Below are 24,475 nucleotides of genomic sequence, written 5' to 3'. Positions count from 1 at the left end.
CGGTGCACCAGGTAAACTAATTCATTTGAGAACACAGCCAGATAATAGCAAATCTCAGTCAAACAGGTCTGAATTATTCCACTCAATCTTGCATTACATGGTTGTGGATTTTTATTTTCGTCGAAGTGCGTGACAGAGGTTGAGTTAAATTAAATAGAAACTTATCAGAGTTTATTGTTGTTTCACAATTATACAAATGCAACCTACCTAAAATGAGCCAATACACCTAGTCTATTTTATTGACAGAACATTCATGAAGTTTTTACTTCTAAAAACCTCAGTGGTTTTATTCAGGAGAGTTTATCAATAGCTCTGCTCCGGTAATCATTATTTTAATGTAAAAAGGCACGCAGGTGGAACAAACCCTGCACAAGCTCACACATGTAATTATGAACAAGTTGGAATTAAGTCTTCACATGTTTTTTGGGAGTGTGCAAGAAAGCTGGAATACCTGGAGAAACTCCATGAATACACAGAGAGAACGCCACTCAGTTAAACTTTGACCCCACATGAATACATAATTTCTCACCTGTGAGGCAATAATGTCCAAGGTTTCCCCCAGAAAACTTGCTGAGCCTGGTGGTTGGGTGTTAGGACAGTCAGTCATCCAGCAGCCTGTTGTGTTTTTGGGTTAAAACATACTTTAAGTTGGCATAAAATTTGAAAATATAATGAAAATTGGAAGATTAACATGTGAACACCGACTATAAAGTCTTAAATGCAAACATCTGTGGACTTCCACTAGTGAATAATTGAAATCATTACTGACTGTAGAAACATCACATACGTCCTCCATCAACTGTGATTCTCTGCCTCTTTATGCTTTCTCTAGATTCAGAAACCTTGAATTTAAAATAAAATGCAGAATGAGCTTCTATCCGAACTTTGCACCACTCTCCCCTTAATTCTTTAATGGACTATTCTTTACAATTTTCTTTACAGTTTTTGGTCATATTTTGTGTGCATTTTTCCTTCCATGCATTTTCTTTTCACTCAACTTCTCATGAATATCCTTTGGGAGCTTTGTGAACAGCCACACCAATTTTCAGTCACCTTCCCCAGGGTTTAATTGGTCATGATGTCAATCAAATAACAAACACTTGTAGACTGTGTAGGAGTCCTATGGCATTGTTCCTAAATCAAAGACTTATATTCAGGCTGAGTCCCAGGGAAAAAGCAACTTAGGTTTGATGTAGACATTTGACTTTGTTATTTTATAGATGCATTACATCAAAATCTGTTCAGTCATCTCAAGAGATAAAAAAACCAACCAAAGCATGGTATAACCTCTTTTAACACCCCATCCCCCAATTTAATTGAAACCAGCACTGGCAAGTTTTACTTTTAAAATGTTTCTTTTTAATATCAAAAGCTAATAAACATTTGATGACAGCAAGTCCATGGGGAAAAGTTTTACTGTCAAGTATCAAGGCAAGAGTAAATGCTTTGAGTTTGCAAATCAGTCTTCAAAAGCATACACAATACCTGAACGCAAACAAAGTTACAAAGAGAATCACAAAATCCCATTTTGGCTTGATAAATTTTCTTAAAAAACAGTAACATTAAAGTAATGCAATGCAGATGTGCAGAGTACCTGTAGGTGAACAGATAAGATTGAAGTCTCACAATAAGCTCATGCTCTCTTTTCTGGCCATGTCATTCCTGATATTTATAGCTCCTCCAAAAGTTTCTCTTCCTGTCTTTGGAAACGAGCAGACAGGATGTGCAAGAAAGTAACAACTGGACAGAGAAAAGGGTTTGAAGTGGAACATCTAAGTCTTATTCTTTTTCAGCTCCTCTTTATTGATCATCTACATTTGTCTACAGGGTGGAGGTCCAGTTGAGGATCCTATGGTCCAAGAAAAGCTCTTAGAAATCTTCCTCCAGTCAGTGGTTTACATGGTCGTCTCTTCCCATTCCAACTCAACATCACCTGAAAACCAACACAAATCTTTTGTTTGAGCACAACACTGTTGTGTGAAGTTTGGGTTCTTATATTTATGTTTATTATTTACCTTCCATGGCTTCCAAAGAGTCCATCTTCTCCAGAGCAGAATAGTTAACAAACCAGATGGACTGGCTGTTGCCTTTGTTGTTCAGAAGTTCCAGAGTACTTTGGTGGAGGAAGATGTACTGGGCCTGACAGCACAAACACAGGCTGATGATGATGGTTCAGACCAGATGTTACTTTGTCACTTTGATTCGAAACAGATGCTGAACACAATATTCTCTTGACAATAAAGCAAAAATGGTTTATGCACTGTGTGCATAAATGTTTTCATGTTGCCCGATTTATTTGCTTTGGACACAAATCTGTTAGAACTGATTTGTGCAGTATTATGAAGATCCTCAACCAAATTTGAACACTTCACAGAAAGAAAAGAGAAAGTGATCAGTGCCAAATCACAAACTAGATTAACCAATGTTGGTGGCAGAAATTCCTACGTGGTAAGTAATTCGTCAGTGGGTGTAACTAACTAACACACACAATGGTCATGTCATGTAGCTGCTTATCCTATGAAATTAAATCATTAACTGAAAGGTGCGAGCTCGAAATAATAGCAGAGTGGAGTTAAATCAGTGCATTCATTCATTCTGTGAACAAAAAGGTGTCAAACAGGTTGTCTTTATGGACAAAAGCTTGGAATATTTTACATGTTGATTATTGTCAGATAAATGATATAATATTTTGTCGTTATGAAAGGAAGAATGTTTTTAGGAACCGTCGAGAGGTTCTGCAGTTGAAAGCAGTTTGATGGACAACAAAAATTATACAGGGTTAAAATTTAGAACTAAACTAAACTCATTAACAGGTTGTCAGGGTCTCCAGCGTGGCCAGGAGTTGTTTTAGAGAAGTCATCTCAACGTGAGGACAGAAACTATTTCTGAGCTGCGTGTATTATGCCTCATGTGTCGTCGTTCTTTGTGGTGAAAAGACAGGGTCCTGGCTCAAAAGGTCTTTTAAGATGCTTTTGACCTGCATGACGAGGCAGACTAATTAGATGTCTTCAATCCTAGGCAATGAGGTGCTGATGAGCTACTGTGGTATGTTGAACTACTGTGGTATTTTGGGATCCATGAGAAACTGTGTCAAGTTTATCATGGATCCCAAAACACTTAATTCAAGCCAGACTACATTTAAACCAGGTGATTGTTACAGGGACGTTGGCTCTGTATATTTCCTGCTGGTTTCCTGCTCTGCAATTTGTTGTATTGTGACAAAATGTGACAACGGTCTAGGTGTGTAGATGCTTATGTCAGGCACTGTATAACACAGCCTAAAAGAGTCATATGTGTAGGTTTCGTTTTGACAGTCCATGCGGGACTCAATCCTGAATCTAAATATTGAAACATGCTGAAAATGTAGACATGAGAAAACCTTGATGACACGAGGAAAATGAGCAGAGGATCCCACATTAGGCACCGTGCCAATCCTGGCAATCACTTCAGTAATCACTGAGGTGATTTCTGGATGGGATCATGCTGTTACAAGAAGGAGATTGCTGTTTTGCATTTACCCCTAATCCGCTGGCAGATTATTCTAGTAGTTATACAAAATAAATCTTTTTTATTAAGAATAACACCAGGGCATTTACAATTTGGATTGAAGCCAACCACATGTGGATCCACTTATTTTCTATTAACATATCCGTGTTATGCAACCGTATAGCTGTGTGGCATCGATGTGGTAAAATCAGTTCAGATAATTTCAGTTGGGAGACAACTTTTTTTCCTTCTTTTTAGGATCCACTTGGTTGTGGATTCATTAATTTGTGTTTAGCAGAGTTAATTTCAACATTTTTTGTAGTTTTGTATCTGTTGTGGTGTCCAAACCCAAATAGCTGATATCTAGCTTTTGTCCCCTGTTGAACTCACCAGATTCTGCACCATGCACATCCTCTCACTGCGCAGCTCAGCTACCAGCCCATAAATATCCACAAAGTCATGATCTCTGACGTGCTGAATGAGGTGATCGAGAGCAATGAACACGCCTGTTCTTCCCACACCCGCACTGAGGGAACAACGAGAAAACCAAAATCACTCTTACACCAGAATCTGGGAATTTGCTTCTATTTATAATCAGAATGTGCTGTTGGATATTCAAACTATTCCTTTTATCCTACCTGCAGTGGACCACTATCGTGGAGTTGTCCTGGCGATGTGCTCGGACAGCTTTGACAAACTTAATCAAGGTGCTGCAGGATTCTGGGACCCCGTGCTCAGGCCATGAAGTGTAGTTGAAGTGCTTGACTAAAATGTAGTGACCATGCTGCAGAGAGCAATAGATGTGGTTTAGTGTAAAAATTGGGGTAACTTGTTAAATACTTGGCTCATTATTAGGAAATTTCACTTTGTTTGGCTTAAAGAAAGTGACATAATTAACCAGTGTAAATCCTTTTGATCCACTGAAATGTGCTACACAAATAAACTTGACTTGTGTTGACACGAATAACAACAATACTAGCTAAAGTCGAGCAAAAACTCTGCTAAATGTCATGTAGGATTACACTAAAATATAAAGTTTTTACACCAGATTATCTGTTCACCATCAAGGACCGTGGGTGCCTATCTCCAGGAAACAGGGAAAGAATTTCCATTAAATCAATCTCGCTGCTACCGTTTTTGTAAATTTATTTCAGAATCTTTGATATGTGTTGCTCTTCATCATCCAAAAAAATATCAGCAAGGAAGGACCTACTTGTTAAAGGTCACCCTTATCTACAATCATAGCTGTAACTCAAAAGTGACACACAAAGCTAAATGAAGGCCAGAGTTTATCTTGCCACCTTTCAAAGTCAGAAGGCTTTTTCCACAAATGTTGTTTCGTGTGTACCTATACGTTTGGAGAGCAATGTATGTGTGTGCTCAAGAGTCGTGTATTTGTATTCAGGAGGCTTTGCTACCTTTTCTACTTTCAGTGTTCTGACAGTCCAATCAGGAAGCACTTCTTCTGACACTTTAGAGATGAGAATATCACTAAACACCGTCATTGGCTTGTTGTCCTCAGGCCAATACTTGTGACACCGAATCTGAAATGTCAACAGCGCAGCACACAAAGCATTTGTCAGATCTTCAGAAAAGAGTTTATCCCTTCATGGAGGGAAGAGCCGTAATGCTGCTTGTACTCTGATTTCTGTCACGCACCCTGCCTTTCTCATAACATTGTGTGAGCATGGCAACACTGCGGGTTCCTGTCTCCCAGATCATCCTCCAAAAGTCAGCCACTGTGCTGGGCAGAGGACCCTGAGTGGCTATGAACTCATTGGGACACAAGTAACCCTGCAAACAAAAAAGACTGTAGTCCTCAAAATAGACCTCTGATCAGAGTTTATGAGAGTTTTTTTAGTAGCGATAGCTCACCGAGACAAAGCTTGCATTGATATAGTCTGATCCTGCCATGCCTGGTTCTGAGAGCAGCTTCACTCGGTTGTTGTTGTCTAAATGCAGACAAAACAGGAAAAAAATAATGTTCAGTGAACAGTGTGAAATGTAGCTCTGCAGAGGCACAATGGGACAGAAAATAAGACTCAGGCCTAATTTCTAGTCTAACCACATACAGGGTTTGATGTTGAGGAAACGGTTCTTGGATTTATTCCATGGCAGGTCGGCGTCTGTGGTGGCCAGGTCCGGCAGCAGCTTTGGGAGCTCCTGGAGGAATAATTAACAAGAAAAAATAAATCTAACACATTCACATTAGCATTCACATAAACTCCCCGGGACATTACTTTGAGCCTTACAAAACTAACTTGAGTTGTCTCATTAAAAATGATTACACTAATTGAGACATTAAATATGGGAAATCTATGAGAGCTTCAGATGTTTGTGCAGCCAGGTAAGATTTATGGTTTTGGGGTTTTGTTGCTGCCTGGTGAAGAGAAGGAAACACAAACATTCATGCAAGGTTGAAAAGCAACATTATGTGAAAATCCAAAATCTTTTCCCTTCAAAATATTTTCTCATGTTTACCTGTTTCTCAAGGTTTGGCAAAAGAATCCCATCAGCAATTCGGTTTGTAATTTCTGTATTTGAAGTCATTCTAGAAATCATCCTTTGCATGATGCCTTATGCATGTACTACTTTGTGTTACTCTATCATAAAATCCAAATTAAACACATTTAAATATGTCGAAGAAACATGAATCAATGAGGAGAAGTAGAGGATTTATGAACACTTTTGCAAGGTGTTACATATGCAGGGCTCGGGCCTTTCTGGGTTTTAGCCAAACACTTACCGAAAACTCCTCCTGGAACTTTGAATTGTCATTGGCACACAGATCTTCCACATGCTGCAGGAAGGATTTCTTGTTGACAGGCCTGACAGAGACGATGGGAGAGAAATGCACTGACTGCGAGCGACAGAAAGAGTCAACAATGCACCATTCTATGTCAACTTATTTTAGGTTACGAGAGGCGTGGAGCCATGAAGTACATGCTGATTTCTCCAGCAGCTGCTGCGTGCATGCTCGCATCATTTATAAAAGATGACTTACTTGAGCGACTTCCTGTAGCTGAGCAGCCTGGACAAAAATAGAAACAAAATAAACAAATTAATGCAATGATCGCAGCCCACACTTTGGCATCGCCATCCATAAAAATTTAACTAATCCTCACAGCAGAAAGTACACCAAGACATGTGTTTAGAAAACCCCCTTTAGGAAAGAGGGTTGAACCATTTTTTGAAATCAAATCCACGCAACACTGATGCATGCCTTGATATTTCATCCTAATGATAGTGATGATCAGTTACATGAAAAGTGAGCAGGTCTTTTCCTGTGGAATCTACTCAGATCTTCAACAGTTGATGAAGCTTACTGTTTATGCCTCCTGTCTTCCAAGCGATTTGAGGCTGCATAAACAAATTAAAACGGTTTTATGGAGAAGAGTTTCAGCAAAGCAGTTCATCCCTCTAGTAGGGATCGAGGAAAACATGCAGGCAGTTGGTAAAACACTGATGTCACTGATTCATTGAACTATCAGCCTCCACAAAAGCTTTTCTAAAACTGCACAGATGGACGGTTTGACGCAAGCATTAATGGGCAACATGATGACACACACACACACACACACACAAGCATACACGCAAACACACTCTATGGGGAATTAAAAAAAACAAGAATACAACATGCAAACATGCCAAAATGAGCCTCACACACACATGCACACGCACACACTAAACACCCAACTTACTGGATGACATAAATCTCTTTCCGCCTAAAGAAGAAGGAGGAATACCTGGTGGGAGACAAATGTTCAGTGAGAGAAAGACAGCTCGTGAGAGTGGATGTAAACGTCTGCAGTGAAGGAGAGTTGGGAAGTGACAAGGAAAGGTGTGTTACTTTAACTGCGAGACAAGTCGCGTTTAAACAGATCTCACTGTGCTGTCAGAGCTGCAGTAATATTCTGGTCATATCAGAGAGGAGGAGACAAGAGACGCTGCCCAAATGAGTACAGTGAAACGCCTTCAGTATGAAAAATGAGTGAACAGTCAGTGTGGAGGAAGAGCTGTCATTCCAAATGTTTCAGATGAGTCGCCTGCTATCATCCCTCTACTCTTAAAGATAAAAGAGGATTCTGAGAAAAAAAAATCAGGGAAGTTCAGCAGGCTTTTAGACTCACTACTAAAAAATAATCATTTGAGGTCTCATTTGAAGTGAGCAGCTATCAAATTTACAGATCAATCATTGAAGTAAAACTTGATTTACTTCAATGATTGACACAAAAACGCGGAAAGAATATGTTTCTGTTTGTATATTTTATCTAACCTGCAAACATTTAATCAGGGTCTTCTGCTGAAGTAAATCATCAACTCAGAAGAAAAAAAAGTTCTGACTTTATGACTCTGTGATAATAATTACGTCACTTTGTCCTCTGAATTAAAATAAATGTCCTGAACTACTCCCAAGTACTAAATGAAATCTGGATATGGGTGTTTTGAGGTGAAGTGACAACAGTTAAAACGTCCTTGAAGAATAGCTCCTCAGAATGACTGGGATGCAAATCAAAGCCAAAGTTTTACTGGGTTAAGTTAAGATAAAGTGCAATCCAAGTTTTCATATCTTCATGGGAAGTTATTTGCAAGTTAGTTTTGTTTTATTTCAACTTTGCTAAAATATTTACACTAGAAACCAGAGAAAAAAACTTGGTCAGATTTTGTTTTTGCAGTGACATACCGATTTAACGTTGCAAAGGTATGTATGACTTTAACTAATGGGTCAAAACAATACAGCTTCTTAACAACAAAAATAAACACACTCAAGCCGAATCCAGTAATGTGAAAATAAACATAATTAACCTGCTGAGCAAATCTATGCAGAATAAGATGGCAAAGTGCAGCGAGACTGGTAAATGATCCTTTGGATCCTTTGACATAGGAATATTTCACAGGACACATTCAATAAATAACAGAGAACTCTGGAAGCCAAAAACAACACATGGGAGGTAACAGAAGATAAAATAGCTTCTACAGTGGAATAAAAATCCCACTGTAGGCTTTGCCTTTTCATCTGACCTGGGCATAATTGAAAATCTGTGGACATACCTCCAGATGAATGCATGTGGGACAGCTCATAAATCACACTGAAATACAGCTGGAGCCTTTTACAGGAAGAAATTATTTTCCACAGTAATACTCTACTATAAGGCTTTATAGAAATGTTTGCAATAGAAAATCTTTATTGACTTTCCTGATGGCTTTGGAGGATATGAGTACTAAGATTCAAGGTATTGAAGTATTGAAACTTTAGATTCAGAAGGTTGATTTAAAAAATATGAAAAATTCCAAAAATAATAACTTCACTGGTTAATTATCCATGTTTGCTAGTGGCGTTTTCCACCAAGTTGTGGGACAATTTGTTCTCTGCAAGCAAAGAAAAGAGGCTGAAAAGTTGGATTCCTGTTTTGTAGCAGAGATTGACTGGGAATAAAGGAGACAGAATGATTTCTCTGTTCTGCAGAGAACTGAGGGGAAGGGAAATTACAAAGCCACAATGCTGTGTTGTATCTTGTTGCCGCTGCAGCTCCTGTGTCTATTTTTTGAACAAACTCAACACCGCTAGATGATCCTACGCTGACAGGAGTTGCACACCAAGTTGGCAGCAGCAAAGAGGGTTTTTACCTTGTTCACATAGATTTGGAATCTTGTCTTGCATAGCTAAATCAAGTGTAAAGTTGAACAGCCTGCTTCTACATAAATTGGCAAAGTGATGATTCTATTTTAAAACCAACAAAGGCTTACCTATTGAGTTTTTCTTGTTTCAGCTCCATATCTGCTACAGCAATGAGTTGATCTAATTTGCACTTTGTCTCTATGATCTCTGCCTCTCTGGGTGAATAAGTCCCGCCCTCTTTCTTACGCTGATGGATCCTGGAAACAAATGTCGACCGAGCAGTTACTATCACTGAAAAAAACGGACATGTTCAAATCGTGTGGTGGTGATGTTATACAGAGTCGTTTTATATTCTTTTGATTGATCTCACTTTACTGAGCAACAGATAAGAAGGATGAGGAACACAGCCAGAAAGAATGACAGCAAAACGCCCAGGATGATTTGTTCCTCTTTGGTCAGTAGTCTGTCCGCTGCAAAGGGAGAGAGAAATCATTAAAGCAACCTAAAAACAAGCAAGAACAATACATGAATTACGTGAAGTTCACGTAATCAGAACTTCACATACACCCAACATTAGAATGAATTTCATCACAATGTTGGGCTTTCAATGAAATATGTGAACCTCTTTCTTCACAGTGAACTGAGAATATGATGTGCAACTTCAATCACGTTCAAGAAAGTCGTTTAAAGTTTGCTTTTGGACTTTGGTTGCTTTATTATGGTTTTGGAGGCACACTCTAAATAAATTAGGGCGTATTTAAATTTTTTGCACAGTACTTCAGTTCAGTTCTTTTTAAGATGAATAATTATTTCTTGGTCTTCTCTTAAGACCTACCTGTAGTTCTAATATGCTCTGAGAATTCAGAGTCTGTGTATTGGCCGTTGATGTTCGTGGCTCTGAATTTAAACCTGTTGGCATAAAACAGCAGCAGAACAACAGGAGCTTTTTATTCTTCCAAAACCTATTTCAATTTTTTAAAATATTGTATTGCTCAGAATGCTTCCAGTGCACTCACACGTAGACAGTGTTTGCCTTCAGAGGCCCGTTGCAGAAATGATCTGTGTCATTCTGTCTCAGGCAGTTGTCGTCCTCTCCAATCATGTAGGTTTCTGTGACGGTGTGGTTGTGCCTCAGCAGTGACGGGTCATCTCCAGACACACTGCGACCGCCTCCGATGAGCATATCCTTAGCTGCTGCCCTGTCCCTCGCTAAGCAGGTGGGGTTGGGGAACCCCGCGTCAGTGAGGTAAGGAGCAGGTCGGTGAAAATAGGCTCCCCTCCAATTGGTCAGGTTCTCGCTGTCCCTCACTGTGACATAATAAAGTTGGAGAGTGGATGAGTGTGAGCTTTTTATGGTGCACTCTAATAAAAAAAGAGGAGAAATTCAAGTGTATTTAACTAAAAGGTGATTACTGTCATACCCCCTGACTCGGCCACGATGACCTGGATTTTTGCGATTGGTCCGTTGTTGTCACTATAGAAACAGGCAGGCATGTGGATGGTTATGCTCCTGTGGGTTACCATGGCAACCCCTCCTTGGCCCAGCACTGCTTGGGGTCTTTGGGTTGGCTTGGATGGGGCTAAAACACACACACACACACACACACACACACACACACACACACACACACACACACACACACACACACACACACACACACACACACACACACACACACACACACACACACACACTATTATCTGGTGAACCATTGCGTCTGTGAGGTTTTACCTGTTACAGCAAAAGATGAAATACATAACATGGAAATTGCCTTCATTACAGAGCTAATGTCACATTAATGGTGTCATAATGCGCCGTCTCCAGAAAACCTGCTGTTAAGCTACAACTCTGCAACATAATTTTGTTAAATCACTGGAACAAAAAGAAAAGACACACTGTTGAGCACACTGCAGGTCTTGTACCTTTAATCCCTGTAGTTATCTGAACATGTGGACTGAGGGGGCTCCAGCCCGCCCCGTTTCTTGCTGCAATCTACAAACAGAACAGACACATGAAATCAGGGAAGACAGCAGAGAGAGACTAAGCACAGAAAGGTGTCAAAGCATTTCTAAGTTAAGCCCCCAAAAGGTTTAAGGAAGTGGAAAACATGATTTGGGGGTTTTGCTGCTTCATGAAAGCGTGAGTGTCCAGACCCATGACATGCGCATTCACTGTCGGAAACACACCATGGTCTGGAAGAAGAGTGAAAGAGTTCCGCTGTGTTAAAACATAAACTTTTGATCATTGTCTCCCTGCTGTCAGATAAAAACCAACATGTCTCCACACATCAGAAAACAGCACTGTGACTGATTGAACAGATTTTAATCCCATGCCCAACACAAGACACTCAGGTGGGAATTCATGAGGAAATCCAACCACTTCTATTTATTTTTTGAACTTGCCATTTGCTTCACTTGTGGACTTGATTCAGAAAGGATATTGTACAAAATACAATTAAGATGAGGATGGATAAAGAAGACACATATAGATTTTTGTCTCCCTGTCTAAAGTAAAGTCAGAACAAACTTCTCTTGTTTTAGGTCATTTAGAAGTGGAAAAGAAAATACGTCAGAGATTTACTTATTTATGTCTTCAAATAAGTAAATCAAAGATGGCTACATTAATTTCCTCAGTGTTTGGCAACATTGCCTTTGAACTGTATGACTTCTGCCATATGGTTCAGGTTTCCTGGTTGATGTCTTCAAATGAGTCAATATTTCCAAATAATGTTCTTTTGCTGGTGGACTTCTTTTATTGAGTGCACCAGTTTCTTCTGCAGCAAAGCAACCCCAGAGCATATAATCAAGCATACTATGAAGACATTTAAGAAAAGCATGTATGAACTGTATTAATAGATTTAAATTATACAAAAGTATAAAAAAAAATGACAAATCTCTTCCAGACTCCTTGGTAAATGAGATGAGATTTTTCTCACCTGTATACTGTAGGTGAGTCCTCCTTTAAGGCCTTCCACAAAAGCAAACAGCATGTTTGGTTCTCCATGGATGTTATCAAGACTCATGTTTTTCACCAACTGGTCCTTCTCATACACAAAGACGTAATAGGCAGTGATGTTTCCATTAGGCTCTTCGGGGGGACTGAAGCTCACCCTGACCAGGTTCACTCTCTCTGGGACAGCAGAGACTGTCACATTTTTGGGAGGATCTTTTGGCTCTGTAAAAAAAATAAAAATAAGGCATGATGCAAAAGCAGAGAAAGAAGGCAAAAAAAAGGAACATGATAGGGCTTCACTCCCGTACCCTCCTCCAGCGTCTGGAAGACAATCGGCCCAACAGCTTTCCCATCTCTGCCGGCATCCTCTACTGGACCAGTGAAGGCAGTGACAGTCACGGCATAAAGGTTGAAAGCTGTTAAGTTTGTCACAAAGACTGTTGTCAACTCTCCCGGGACCCGAACTATTGAGATGTTCACACCAGGACCATCCACCTGAGGTAACAACAAAGTTCATGATGGTTATTATGTATTGTCATTTGATGCAATAATCTGTTCTTCATTTGATGCTTTAAAACTCTGACCAAGAAAAGCCAATAATTGTCTTTCCAAGTAACATAATTTATTATTAACTAGGTACATGTTTTGATTTTACAGAGGTTATGGCTCAGAAAGGTGACCTGCACAAGATATGAAGTTGGTCCCGAGAGAACAGCTGGAACCTCCCAAGCAATCTGAAGGCTGGTGGAGGTTGAGGTCACTTTAAGGTCACGAGGTGGAGCATCGGGGTCTAAGGAGAGGAGATAAGGAAAATATGTGATTATCTGAAATGCAGTGGCTCCATATAAGACTGGAAACACATTAATCACACAGGACAAAACAAAATCAAAGATATTGAGGTCATTTATTGGATTCCGAGTAAGCAAACTGCTTTGCTTGCCTTAGTGCCTTTAGGGGAGGTACATTATTTAATTCTGAAAGTATATATCAGGTAGTAAAGTCATTATGGTAATGCAGGCTGTGACACAGAATGTGTTTGCCAAAATAAGACGACTAAATCATGGTATTCTAGCCACTGCAAGCTTTGTATAAGTATTGATAATTCTCTAATGTAATTACCACAAACTTCTGGGATTTTGAATGATAGACCAAAATAAAGAAGCACATAACAGTAAGGTGGAAGGAAAAGAGTAAAATAGTTTTAACAATGGTTTTGCATTACAAAAAAAAAAAAAAAATGAAAAAATGGTGGGATGCATTTCTTGTCAGACGTCTTTTCTTTGATACCCCTAAGTAAAATCCAGGCCCTTCAACATCATTCAGAAATCATGCAAATACTAAATAAAGATCACATATGTTTACGTTAATCAAGTCTAGCTGTTCTGAGAAGGACTGTTTTAGGCGCAGAGCAGCATCCAAAGGTTTGAATGTCTGACAGAGTATTGTTCAAATCTATCATCTGAAAATGATAACAGTGAAACTGCAAATCCATCAAAACTGCTGTTCATCAAAGCTGGTAGGCCAGGTAAGGAGAGCATTAATCAGAACTGCAGAGATCCAAAACTCAAAAGACAGATGATACTCAGACACTCCTCAAACATTGTCTTTTTGGAAGAGCAGCATTAAGAAAATCATTGCAAAAAATGAAGCACAAAGAAAGTTGTGTTTGCATTTTCCACACATAGCATAAATGTGGAAGAAGGCGCTCTGGTTAAATAGGACCAAAATGTCACTTTTTGCCTGCAAGTAAATTTTTAGAAAAAAAACTAACAAACAAACAATGCACATCTTGTTGACCAAACATTACCAATTAAAGTGGGAGTATCATTCTTTGTTTTTGTTTTTTTTTAATGTGCATGTCGTCCTGCTCTTTCCAGTATCCACAATTAAAACCAATTGAGAGTGTGTGGTAAGATTCCATCTAATTTGATTGAGATTGAATGCAAGTGCACAACACATGCTTCAAACTTTTATTTGTTATAAGTTTTGAAAACCACACATTCTTTTCCTGCACAATTATGTTGATAAAGATAGAGGCTCAGGTCAGCGGTACAATGTCACTATGTAGATTTAAAATTAGATACACAGATTGATGTAGTAATAGCTTGAATATTAAACCTGGTGAAGGAGGGCAGCTTAAGAGCAATATGAAGATGCATCCCTGCAGGATTATTTTTAATAACCTGTTGGAAAGCATTATGCTACACCATGTTAAGACTTTCAGGTGTGACCTTATGAAGTGAGAAAAAGCCTACTTATTGAATTAGTTTTCTTCACATTTTTATAAAGAAAATTGTACATTCTCTGTAATCTAATTCATCTGTCTGTGTGCAAATCCAAAATGTATTAGTCAAATACGCCTTGTACAGCTACCAAGTCTAATTAGACAACACTTAAAGGTCACATCAATAGTGTGTGTTCCTACTTCCAGCCAGGGTGTGTGCATAAATCCACTCTGCATATTCTCCAGGTCCAGCGTTGGTCACAGCGGCCACTTTGAAGCGATAGTATCTGTATTTAGCCAGGGACTGGAGGATGACATTGTCTTCTTCGGCACCATCTGAGGCATTCACTGACACATTAAAATTGTCCTCCACGCAGTGCAAGGCCATGCTGTCCTCTGGGGTTGGCAGGACAGTAGCTCGTGTGTTTGGTTCGCAAACTACTGAAATCAACTGTGCCACAACATGGTACTCTTTCAGCTGGCCAGGAACGGAGACCGGCGCTGCCCACTGAAGTGTCACATTGGTTGCTGTGACCTCAGAGATGGACAGGAAGCGAGGAGCAGTTGGAACTGTTAGGAGACAAAGAGGAGTTAGTTTCAAATACAAAACAAACAGGCTACTTTTATGAAGAACAAAATGCTTAACATGGCTAACCTGATTCAGAAAGGGTGAATGCTGTGCAGTTCAGGCTGTCTCCTGATCCTGCAGAGTTTACCGCAGCTACAGTGAATGCATACTCTTGGTCTGGTGACAGCCCGGCCACCTTGTACTGTGGTGCATAAGCCTGGTGGGTAAAGGTTTGCATGTCGACCTCTGCTGTGATCTCATAGAACAGGATCTCTCCGTTTGGGTTGGATGGAACTTCCCAGGACAGTTCAACAGAATCCCAGCTCAGTCCTGAGCAGGATAGATTCCCTACAGCATCTGAGACTGTAGGGAGAGGTGCAGAAGAGAGCAAGAAGCCAAAATTAATTTCAATAGATTTTAGTAGCTCTATTTAGGTCAACCATATTTCTGCATCAGTGTTAAATTTTGAAAGGGTGTCCATAATTATTATGAATTAACCTAAACATTAATTATGTTAAACATATAATTTTTAAATTGATTGCAACTACTTCTGTATATATTGATATTATGGTTAATTTTGTTGTAGCACCAAAATGATTAGTTTTTAATATCCTTGAATATTTTCATGTGATTCATGTTTTTTTCTACAATTTCACAACAAGGACGCCCTCTGGGTTATGTATCCTGGTTTCCTCAAGATTTTTCTCATTTTTATCTCCAGCTCCACAAACATCCTTCTTTGCAGTGTCTTCCTTCAAAGACTTTCACATTTTCACATCTTGCCATATTGCAGCTAAAAACTTCAAGGCTCTTCTTTGACCAATGTCTGCCTCTCTGACCAGTACGTTTAGGTGGACCTTTACATCTTAATAGATTAACACTTACTGCATGCAATAATCTTTGAATTCTTAGATGTTTGATTGAACGGTGCTCTTTGAGGTGTTCAAAGCTTGGGATATATATCTTATAACCTTCCCTTGCTCTTAATTTCTAAATATTCTTATCTCTAAACATGTTAAATGAATTCTGTTATCAAAGGTTGAATGGTATAAATCATTTTTAAAGTGAAAAATATGTAACTCCTGATTTACTGTACAGCGAGAAACCATGTATTGTGTGTATCCATGTTTGGCCCTGTGATGGATTTGTAATCTTCCCTGGCTGTTCACTGCTCTCAGTGACAGCTGGGATAGGCTGTCATCATCAGCCCCCTCTACCCATCAGCTCTGCATACACAAAATTATTAAATGTCACTGTGAAAAAGACTCAGGGTTTATTTATTTATTTATTTTTTGCCAAGAATAATTACATTTTTATGAGAAAAAAAGTTCCACAACTGCCAAGGATTTTTTTAACCTCACACATTGTCCTAAAAAACAGATAATTGTTGCCACTTGTTATGAACAACTAAACTTTTTCCAGTTGCAGTGGATGCTAGATACTTTTAGCTATTTTTGGATACCACTTTTATCTCTTCATCTGAAGAGCCAATATTACATTTTTTGACCAGACTTCTTTTAATAAAACACATTTTCGTATCGTGGAAGGTGTCAGATTACTCTCAGATTGAAAAAGTGGAGAGGATCAGAGCGTCTCAAATACCAGCTACCGAGAGTCCAAGCCGCAGAAGTGCAAATTTTTGGGTGGACTCAGACCTCAAATGTTTCTTTGCACTTTGAGCAAACACTTTATCGCGTCTCTATGAGAGAAACTTTTGGAAGTATTTTCCGGCTATTACCTTTATGTGCATTGCATACATTGTAGAGCTGACTCACACCTATTGGAAAGATAATCGCTGGAAGTTCTTTCTTACTTCTGTCAGAAGTAAGAAAGAATTTAGCAAAATTCTTATTCTGATAAGAATTTTGTGTCCTATCAGTCATATAGACACAAAATTCACATACAGCACTTCACATCTATTTGAACCCATAGAAATGAGTTTTAAAAGTTTTGATGAATACATATTTTATTGCAGTAATATTTTTCTACTGCTACATCAACATTAAATCTCTGTTTCTTTTCTTCTTTATTCTATGTGTAATGTTTCTCTTTGTGCATGATCACAAAGTTAACTTAGCTTTCACCTTAATTCCCACAGTTACAGTTCTTTTGAATATTGCATTTCTATTCTGATTGTAGATATAGAAAAGTTTAGGCAAGTCGTTTTCTTGTTGCCATTTTGTGCCTAATGGAAATCAACTCTCATCTGCCTTACTTAAATTCCATGCTCTCTTATCTTTGTCATTTAAAAGAGTGAGTAAGAGACATGGCCTCTCTCTCATACCATATTTGAACTAAAGCAAAACATAAAGTTGTATTTAAATAATTAGAAAATCTAAGTATTGTAAATCAACTTCAAGCTATAAAGTTTAAATGCTTTGTCTATCCATCCACGCCTTCACTTTTTTTGAAGGGTAGAATGCAGAAAGACAGACAAATCAAAAGCTTTGCTCTTTTTCAGCAGTTTTTTTCCCACCACAACAGATCACAGCTGTGCTCCCATTACTGCAGAAAAGGTTCCAATCTGTCTAACCATCTCCTGCTGTACCTTAACATCAAGGAACAAGGTAGATATTAAAACTCCTCCACTTAAAGCAGACCCTGACCTGGAGGAAGCACTCCACTTTCTTCTGGCGTTAAAAATTAGAGAAGGTGTTCATCATTAATTCTCTCAAACAGTGAGCTTTGAAGATTTTTCTTTAAATTTATTTTGCCATCCTCCTCACTGTGCATGTTGAAAAGATAAAAATAGGTTCTCTTCCAGCCTGGCTTGACACTGTTCCAGTTATTTTAAGTTTTTGAAGTTACTGATTTTATATTTATGTATATACAAGTTTAGGCAAGCTATAATTTTCACAGATTTATGATCAAGTTTGCCTCACTTAGAAATAAGGTTCTTGGAGCTTTCCCATTTTGAAGAGAAACAGACATCTATGTTTCATAGAGAAAGGAAAAGATTTTTACAAATGACATTTTTTTCCAACACTTTGATCAAGATTAGAACATTAATTATAAATGCTTCAGTTGCAACCAGTTTACAAAAATTGCTAGTTAGATCTCAATTTTTATTGCTAAAATCCTATTTGCCCCAAGATGTAATTTGTTAAAGCAAAAATGAATTAAATATCCATCTTTAATCCTATAACTTCAACACTAAAGAGCAGGGACATGGATCTGTTTGACTTTCCCCAGCGTGTGTATTACCTGACTCATTGGTTGTGAAGGTCACAGGGCTGCTGAATTGATTCCCATGGCCCACTCTGGTGTAACTGTACACACTGATCTCATAGGAGCTGTGAGGCCTGAAGCCTGACAGATGCTCTGTGGTCGACGAACCAGAGGAATTCTGCATTTGTTCCAACACACAACCAAATAAAACACAAATACAAGATTAAGATATCCAGATTCACTGATGGAGTGGATAAGATCAGTGTATCAGCACAGAAATGCACGCATGCGTTTAAGGATAATATTACCGCAAAGCAATACGTGGAGTGTGAAATTACCCCACGTACGTGTGCATTCTTCCTCAGTGGTTCTGTGGAGTGTGTGTGTGTGTGTGTGTGCGTGTGTGTGTGGGTGTGTGTGTGTGTGTGTAGGTGTGTGGGTGTGTGTGTGTACTGTTGTTATTGTGAAGAAGCTTTCAGTGTGTGAAATTAACAGTACCCGATGTGTGACGGTTTGTGTGATGAGGTCTTGGATCCGGAATCCGTACTTTATCACCACTCCATTAGGCTCCAGAGGAGATTCCCAGGTCAACCACACGGAAACGGCTGTGTGGTTGTATATAGTCAGGTTGCGGGGAGGGGAGGACGGACCTGGAGGGAAAAGTTCAGAAGACACAGTACAGAAAAAAAAAAAATCAAAATAGAAAATGATTAACTTGACTTCAGGCTTATAGAAATCTTTGGGATCTGCTTTCTAACTGACCGGCTTCATCAGTGTGAAGCTGTACAAGCAGGCTGGGCCCTGCGCCTTTACGCGTTGAGGCTGTGATGGTGAGGTTGTAAGCCGTAAATGACGCAAGTTCAGTGAGGATGACAGATGTGTTGGGGACCTGCGTTGTGTTTGTGCCCCCAGGTCCAGACAGAGTGAGGGTGTACTCTGTTATTTCTCCATTAGCCTCCAGAGGGCGTTGCCACACCACAGCGATGGAGGAGGAAGAAAGGTTTCTAGTTGACAACAGCAATGGAGGAGAACTGGGAACTAAAGAGAGAAAAATACAATCATCATTGCTGCTGTCTGCATGTCAGTGTAGAGCATAGTGTTGCTATGTCACGTTTTGTTATTGAAACCACAAATTATACTGTATTTTATTATTATAAATTACAAGAAATATAGTGAACTGTGTAGCTTCATCCATCCTGATCATCTTCCCTGTCCCTGCTGATGAAGAGCATCCCAACATCATGATGCTACTACCATCAAATATCTCCATGTGCTCCAGGCAGAGTTCACTTTCCTCCACATATTGTTATTTGCATAGAAGGTGCAACTTTGAAATTATCTGAAACTTGGCTTATCCCTTGTTTTTTTTACATACTGAGTTTGAATCACACACATCTATACTATTTACTTCTTCGAAGATCTCTAAATCCAATGGGTTGCACTGGAATATACTTATGGATGTCACAGTAAAAGGGCTGAAAGCAAATGCAAAACCTTTTGTATACTTATTTCTATGCACATTTTAGGAACTTTTTATTTGTCTAAATCAAAGTAGCGTACACTGCATTTAGTATTTGTAATGCGACAAAATGTGAAAATGTTTCAGTGGTCAAAATACTTTTGGGACAGAGTTACGAAGCAATCTCGAGAAAATGTTCTCACTAGTTTTTCTGGCATTAAGCAAATGTTAATAATTTTGATCACTGTAAGTAATCTAAAAGAAGAGAAGTCGATTTTCACTTCAGACAGTGAGAAAAAAGTATTTTTATTCAGATTATGTAAAGTTCTGGTTTCCACTATACCAGTTTGACAGATGAGTTCCATAAAAGAGAATGCATATGGTAAATTTGGATGTTGAAATAATAAAATAAACTATACTCACTGTCATCATCTGTTTTCAGGTACATGGTGCTGGTTTGATTGTAGGCAGGTCCAGCTCCCGTTGCTGGAGTAACAGTCAGTACATATGGAAAATACTTCCTCAGTCTGGTAAATAGGAAAACATTGTCGGTAGTGGTTTGCTTGATGGTCTTGTTCACAGCCACGGTCCCTGGGCTGCTCATGTTTGGGAATATGCCAGCCTCCTGTAAGGTGAGGATGTAGTAGGGACGGCCGTTTGGCTCCGTGGGAGGATCCCAGCTCACAATGATGATCGTGGAGCTGAAGATCTGAGCTGTCAGGTTTGAGACTGGGTCACTTGGCACTGCAAAAGGAAACATATAAAACAGTGTTAGCTTTACTGGACGCTACTTAAAACAGCAAAGAAAATTAAGAAGAATTTATTAACATGAAGGTGTCCGTCATTAAAACACAGTACAGCATTTCATTGGAAATAAACAGCAAACCGGTTAGGGCATCATGTAAAGTATTTCAAGTTAGTAGTCATAATTTCATTTACATTTATCAAAACAGTTGAAATTTGCATTTACAGAAATTCAGCTACTGTATAATATCAGCAGCGCAATGTGATATGCACATGGGGGACTTTGAAATAAAAGTTGCACACTGAAAATTTAGTGAAGTAAGAAGGAAAGATAAAAAGAAATACTCATCCTGTTCTTCTCAGCTCCTTTGGAAACACTTTTTCATACACAGAGTAGAAAAAAGGTAAATAAAGGGGAAATCAAGTGAATATCAAAGCTCATAAAAAAAAAATGGTTATAAAGAGTCTATGACCCGGTGAGTGAGCCCCTGCTGGGCTTGGCTGTGCAGGAGGGACAAGTTGCCCTGGAGGTCCGATGTTTGGCTGATAGTGGAGCAACTGGAGCACAGGCAGAGATACAGGGTCAGTATGAACATATGGAGACAGAGAATATTTCAAAAACTAAATGTCATTATTACAGCATGGCAGCAAAATCTGTTTTAAACAAAGTCTGGTGGCAGTCTGCACCATTTTTCCCAAAATCACATAAAAACCTAGAAAATCATTTTATTTTTACTAGACAAAAGCAAAAAAGCAAAAATAAAAGAAGCACAATTAAATATTGAATAGAAATATAGCCAATTTGATTCACTATGGAAACATAATTTTGGCAGCACAAAATCAAATAAATGTTCAAAAACCTTTTCAGTTCTGTGTTTCTTCCAAAGTTAGTATTTTTCTTATTTTTTGTTTTTTAATCCCTCATTTTTTATTTTTTTTTTGTCATGCATAAAATGCCTTTCTGTCACAGCCAAACAGTCTGACGTATTAACAGTTATCTCCAGTTACTGCCTGCCTGGAAGTCTCTGTATTGCAGAGTTTTTATGTAATTTTATTTCAAGGTAAGAGGAGATGTGAAAAAAAGAGTGCAGACTTGCCCTCCAGAAGTGCTGTGAATTATTACTCATACTTTTGAGCCTTAAATGGAATATAAAATAGGTATTTTGATATTCTTTTTTATAATTCTATGCAGATATATGCAGACTGTGGTATATTTGTGTTTCTGACTGACCGTCTTCTGGTAAGAGCAGGTTTATAGGTTCTGACTGGACCCCTCCGTCGCCCTGTATGGTGCTCGAAGTCATCCAGAGGGTGTAGTTGCTGCCTCCGATCAGTCGAGTCAGGGTGTAGATGAAGGGCGAGTTAGGGAAGTAACGGGGTGGTAAGTCTGACACTCGAACTCTCTGTGGAAAACCAGTTATTTCCACAAACTGAGTCAGGCATTTCTACAGTTGCACAAAGTATTCTGTGTACAAAGACGTGTGAAAAATAAACAAGAAACGTATTGATCAACACAAGCTGAATTTGTCATCCTTTCTAAAATGAGATGGTTTTCTTTCTGGAGTCATGGAACAAGCTGAAAAGAAGAAATTAGAAAAGTGTTTTGGCATGAAATGTACACAGCGAAGGTAATGACAAATGTCCATCACTGCTTCTTTAAATGAAAGTTAACATGTGTATTTTAACTCAGTATAATTCTGGTTGTTCTATGAAAGACTCAGATATGTGTTTAAGATCACTAAGAAACATCCTAAACTCTGAAGAGGTAAGAGGACAGATCAGGGGAAAAGTTGCTTTATCTCTTCTTTAAAAGTAGAAATCGTATGGAACAACTTTAATTCAGCATTATATTTAATTACATTTAAAATTAAATGAAATACCACAATTCTTTTATTTCCACAATTGTGAACTTCTTTGTGTGGGTCTATTAGAGAACAAGTATAAAACTAGTTAATGCAAGGCAGGTATTTCTGTGACCTCCTGCAGCTTTTTCTACAAAGTCAAAATGCTGAAAAAAGAAAAAGATATTTAGGAAAACATGAAAAAAAAAACCAATTCATCCCAATCGTACAGCAGCCAAGCGCTGAGCAGGGGAGAACTTTAAATTTAAGTTGCCCTACCAAAAGCCTTAAAACTTGTGATTTACCTTTTCTATCACAGTGCTGTTGTCGGTGTAGTAAATAGTGTAGTGCACAATGATTCCATTTGGTTCAGTCGGTGGTTGCCACATCAAGGTGACAGAGGAAGCGGTCACATTTACAACCGTCACATTCTGTGGCGGGTCAAATGGCTCTGAAAGACGAGACAGGAGACTGACCCAACATCACGTTGAAATACACAAAGAAAAGTTCATTTTGTATGCGAGGCAGCAATAAAGCTAGCTGTCACAGGCTGCAGTACCTGCTTCTGTGGTGGAAAAGCTGATATAGATCAGCACTCCTCCGTCTCCCAGTCTGGTCCAGCTGGAGACAGAGGCATTGTAGCGACTTTCTGAGTCCACATTAATAACCACAGATGTCTCTGTCACATTCTGCCACGTCTCAGCAGTTTCATTCCTAACAAAGTAAAAAAAAAGCAAAAAAATCCTCATGCCACACTGTCAAGTTCTTTCTTACCAATTTCTCACTTTTAAATAAAATGAGCAATTGTGATTTCCAGACTCACCAAACTCTGACCATGTAGTAGAGTATTTCTGAGTTGGCATTAAGTGGTGGCTCCCATGACAGTTCGACCTCATAGTCAGACAACTTTCTGGATTGCAGGAACTGAGGGGGGGTGTCTGGAGCTGAGATGCAGGAGAAAAACTTTCGAGTGATGCACGACAAACAAGAACTGAGAAGTTAGGTGCAATGACCTCTCAAAGATTTGGCAAGGTGCAAGGAAGAAAACTGTGACTGCTCCAAGAAAAATACCAAGAGAGGAATGGAATATTCTCCTGAAATGCAAAAACTGTTAGTTTGTTCTTCTTGTTGAAACAATTAGTCTGGATGAGACATACAGGGATCTTGTAGGCTGAGAAACCTGTGATGTAACATTGGTGTTAGTTGAAGCACAGAGACGCAACAGAGGAGAGAACCCATGCAAAAAGGTCTGATTTGATCAGATGGCCTCTGAACAAATCAGTCAGAGGAGATGTCATCTCACAAAAACCTGGAAGTGAAACCAAACCCCACCCCCTTTTCTCATTGCCAGCCCCCTTGCCCATTCCTCTCACCATCCTCAAGTGTGGTGATGTTGAGTGGCTCGCTGCTGTAGTTTCCTGGCCCTGCTCGAGTGTGTGCTTGAACCACGATGCGGTACTGAGCGTACTTCCTCAGGTGGGTGATGTGGAGGGAGTTGGCCGGTGAGGTGAGGTTCAGGCGATGAGTGGAGTTCCAGAGCTCCAGGCTGTAGTGAGTAACAACGCCGTTTGGCTGCAGAGGAGCGGACCATGACACATTCACCTCACTGGGGCTGATTGACTCGTAGGAAAGTCCATATGGAGGACTGCCTGGAACTACAGATGGAACACAAACAGGGTCTGATATAGTTTCTCGTTGTTCTTCCATGTGTGTATTTGTGGAAACTGCCATGCAGGGATTGTATATTTTAAACCTTTTCACATTTTGTCATGTTACAACCACAAATCTCAATGTCATTTATTGGGATTACGTGTCACAGTAGAGAGCATAGTTTATATTGTCTTTTTCTTGGAATAGGAAAACAGTTCAAGGTGGATCGAGCATAGGCAAAGACACAGAACCATTTTTTTTTTGCTACATGGATCAAAGTCACTGAGCTGAAAGTATTGCTGGTGACAGAAGAATTTGATTTCCAGAGATGACTTATTATTTGGGCACTAGGAAATTAAAATGACAACAAAAACGAGTTTCATAAAAGATAAACACTTTCCTTTTTAAGATGTATTTATCAATGAAACTATTGCCCCAGCAGGTGTCCACCGACTTTAATTGCCTGTGACGGCAGTTCAGATTTGTACCATTTTAAAGTTGCAATAACGGGCCACACAAAACCTCTTTATGGGCTTGCAAATGGCCCACAGGCCAGACTTTGAGCACCCACGTGCACCAACCCATTAGAGTGGCCCAGTCAAAGTTGAGATTTAAAATCTTGTGCAAGACATAACATAGATCTGCATAGATGTTTATCCATTCGAACTGAGCCCGAAGAACTTTGCAAAGAAGAATTAAAATATACATTTTCTGCTTTTTCTGCTATTTTGTTTTTTGTTTTCCATCAAATAATATCCAAAT

The 24,475-nt window shown here is 39.1% G+C and overlaps 1 protein-coding gene across 2 annotated transcripts in view; it reads right to left on the bottom strand.

Moving 5' to 3' along the window:
• Positions 1–1,328: 1,328 nt before the first annotated feature.
• The window catches only part of ptprq (protein tyrosine phosphatase receptor type Q), a 45,638-nt gene continuing 22,491 nt past the window's right edge, over positions 1,329–24,475 (bottom strand). The window contains exons 19-49 of one of the 2 annotated variants that reach the window (XM_055036336.1): positions 23,437–23,718; positions 22,887–23,007; positions 22,623–22,777; positions 22,369–22,514; positions 21,454–21,625; positions 19,902–20,222; positions 18,782–19,057; positions 18,518–18,669; positions 18,056–18,197; positions 14,939–15,214; positions 14,485–14,853; positions 12,740–12,849; positions 12,368–12,554; positions 12,043–12,281; positions 11,030–11,099; positions 10,528–10,686; positions 10,123–10,414; positions 9,942–10,015; positions 9,477–9,576; positions 9,235–9,363; positions 7,188–7,232; positions 6,491–6,517; positions 6,233–6,314; positions 5,559–5,649; positions 5,362–5,438; positions 5,146–5,280; positions 4,905–5,030; positions 4,125–4,270; positions 3,877–4,012; positions 2,016–2,139; positions 1,331–1,933 (exon numbers count right to left, since the gene is read on the bottom strand). In XM_055036336.1, coding sequence (XP_054892311.1) covers positions 1,896–1,933; positions 2,016–2,139; positions 3,877–4,012; positions 4,125–4,270; positions 4,905–5,030; positions 5,146–5,280; positions 5,362–5,438; positions 5,559–5,649; positions 6,233–6,314; positions 6,491–6,517; positions 7,188–7,232; positions 9,235–9,363; positions 9,477–9,576; positions 9,942–10,015; positions 10,123–10,414; positions 10,528–10,686; positions 11,030–11,099; positions 12,043–12,281; positions 12,368–12,554; positions 12,740–12,849; positions 14,485–14,853; positions 14,939–15,214; positions 18,056–18,197; positions 18,518–18,669; positions 18,782–19,057; positions 19,902–20,222; positions 21,454–21,625; positions 22,369–22,514; positions 22,623–22,777; positions 22,887–23,007; positions 23,437–23,718 — 4,799 coding nt within the window. In that variant the 3' untranslated portion in view covers positions 1,331–1,895. Of the gene's footprint in view, positions 1,934–2,015; positions 2,140–3,876; positions 4,013–4,124; positions 4,271–4,904; positions 5,031–5,145; positions 5,281–5,361; positions 5,439–5,558; positions 5,650–6,232; positions 6,315–6,490; positions 6,518–7,187; positions 7,233–9,234; positions 9,364–9,476; positions 9,577–9,941; positions 10,016–10,122; positions 10,415–10,527; positions 10,687–11,029; positions 11,100–12,042; positions 12,282–12,367; positions 12,555–12,739; positions 12,850–14,484; positions 14,854–14,938; positions 15,215–18,055; positions 18,198–18,517; positions 18,670–18,781; positions 19,058–19,901; positions 20,223–21,453; positions 21,626–22,368; positions 22,515–22,622; positions 22,778–22,886; positions 23,008–23,436; positions 23,719–24,475 lie in introns of both variants that reach the window. The other variant, XM_055036330.1, reaches the window with a different exon arrangement.

Source organism: Poeciliopsis prolifica, unplaced genomic scaffold (assembly GCF_027474105.1).
Source record: "Poeciliopsis prolifica strain line A6 unplaced genomic scaffold, Auburn_PproV2 SCAFFOLD001, whole genome shotgun sequence".
Classification (NCBI taxonomy): domain Eukaryota; kingdom Metazoa; phylum Chordata; class Actinopteri; order Cyprinodontiformes; family Poeciliidae; genus Poeciliopsis; species Poeciliopsis prolifica.
This window is presented reverse-complemented; position numbering and strand designations above follow the sequence as displayed.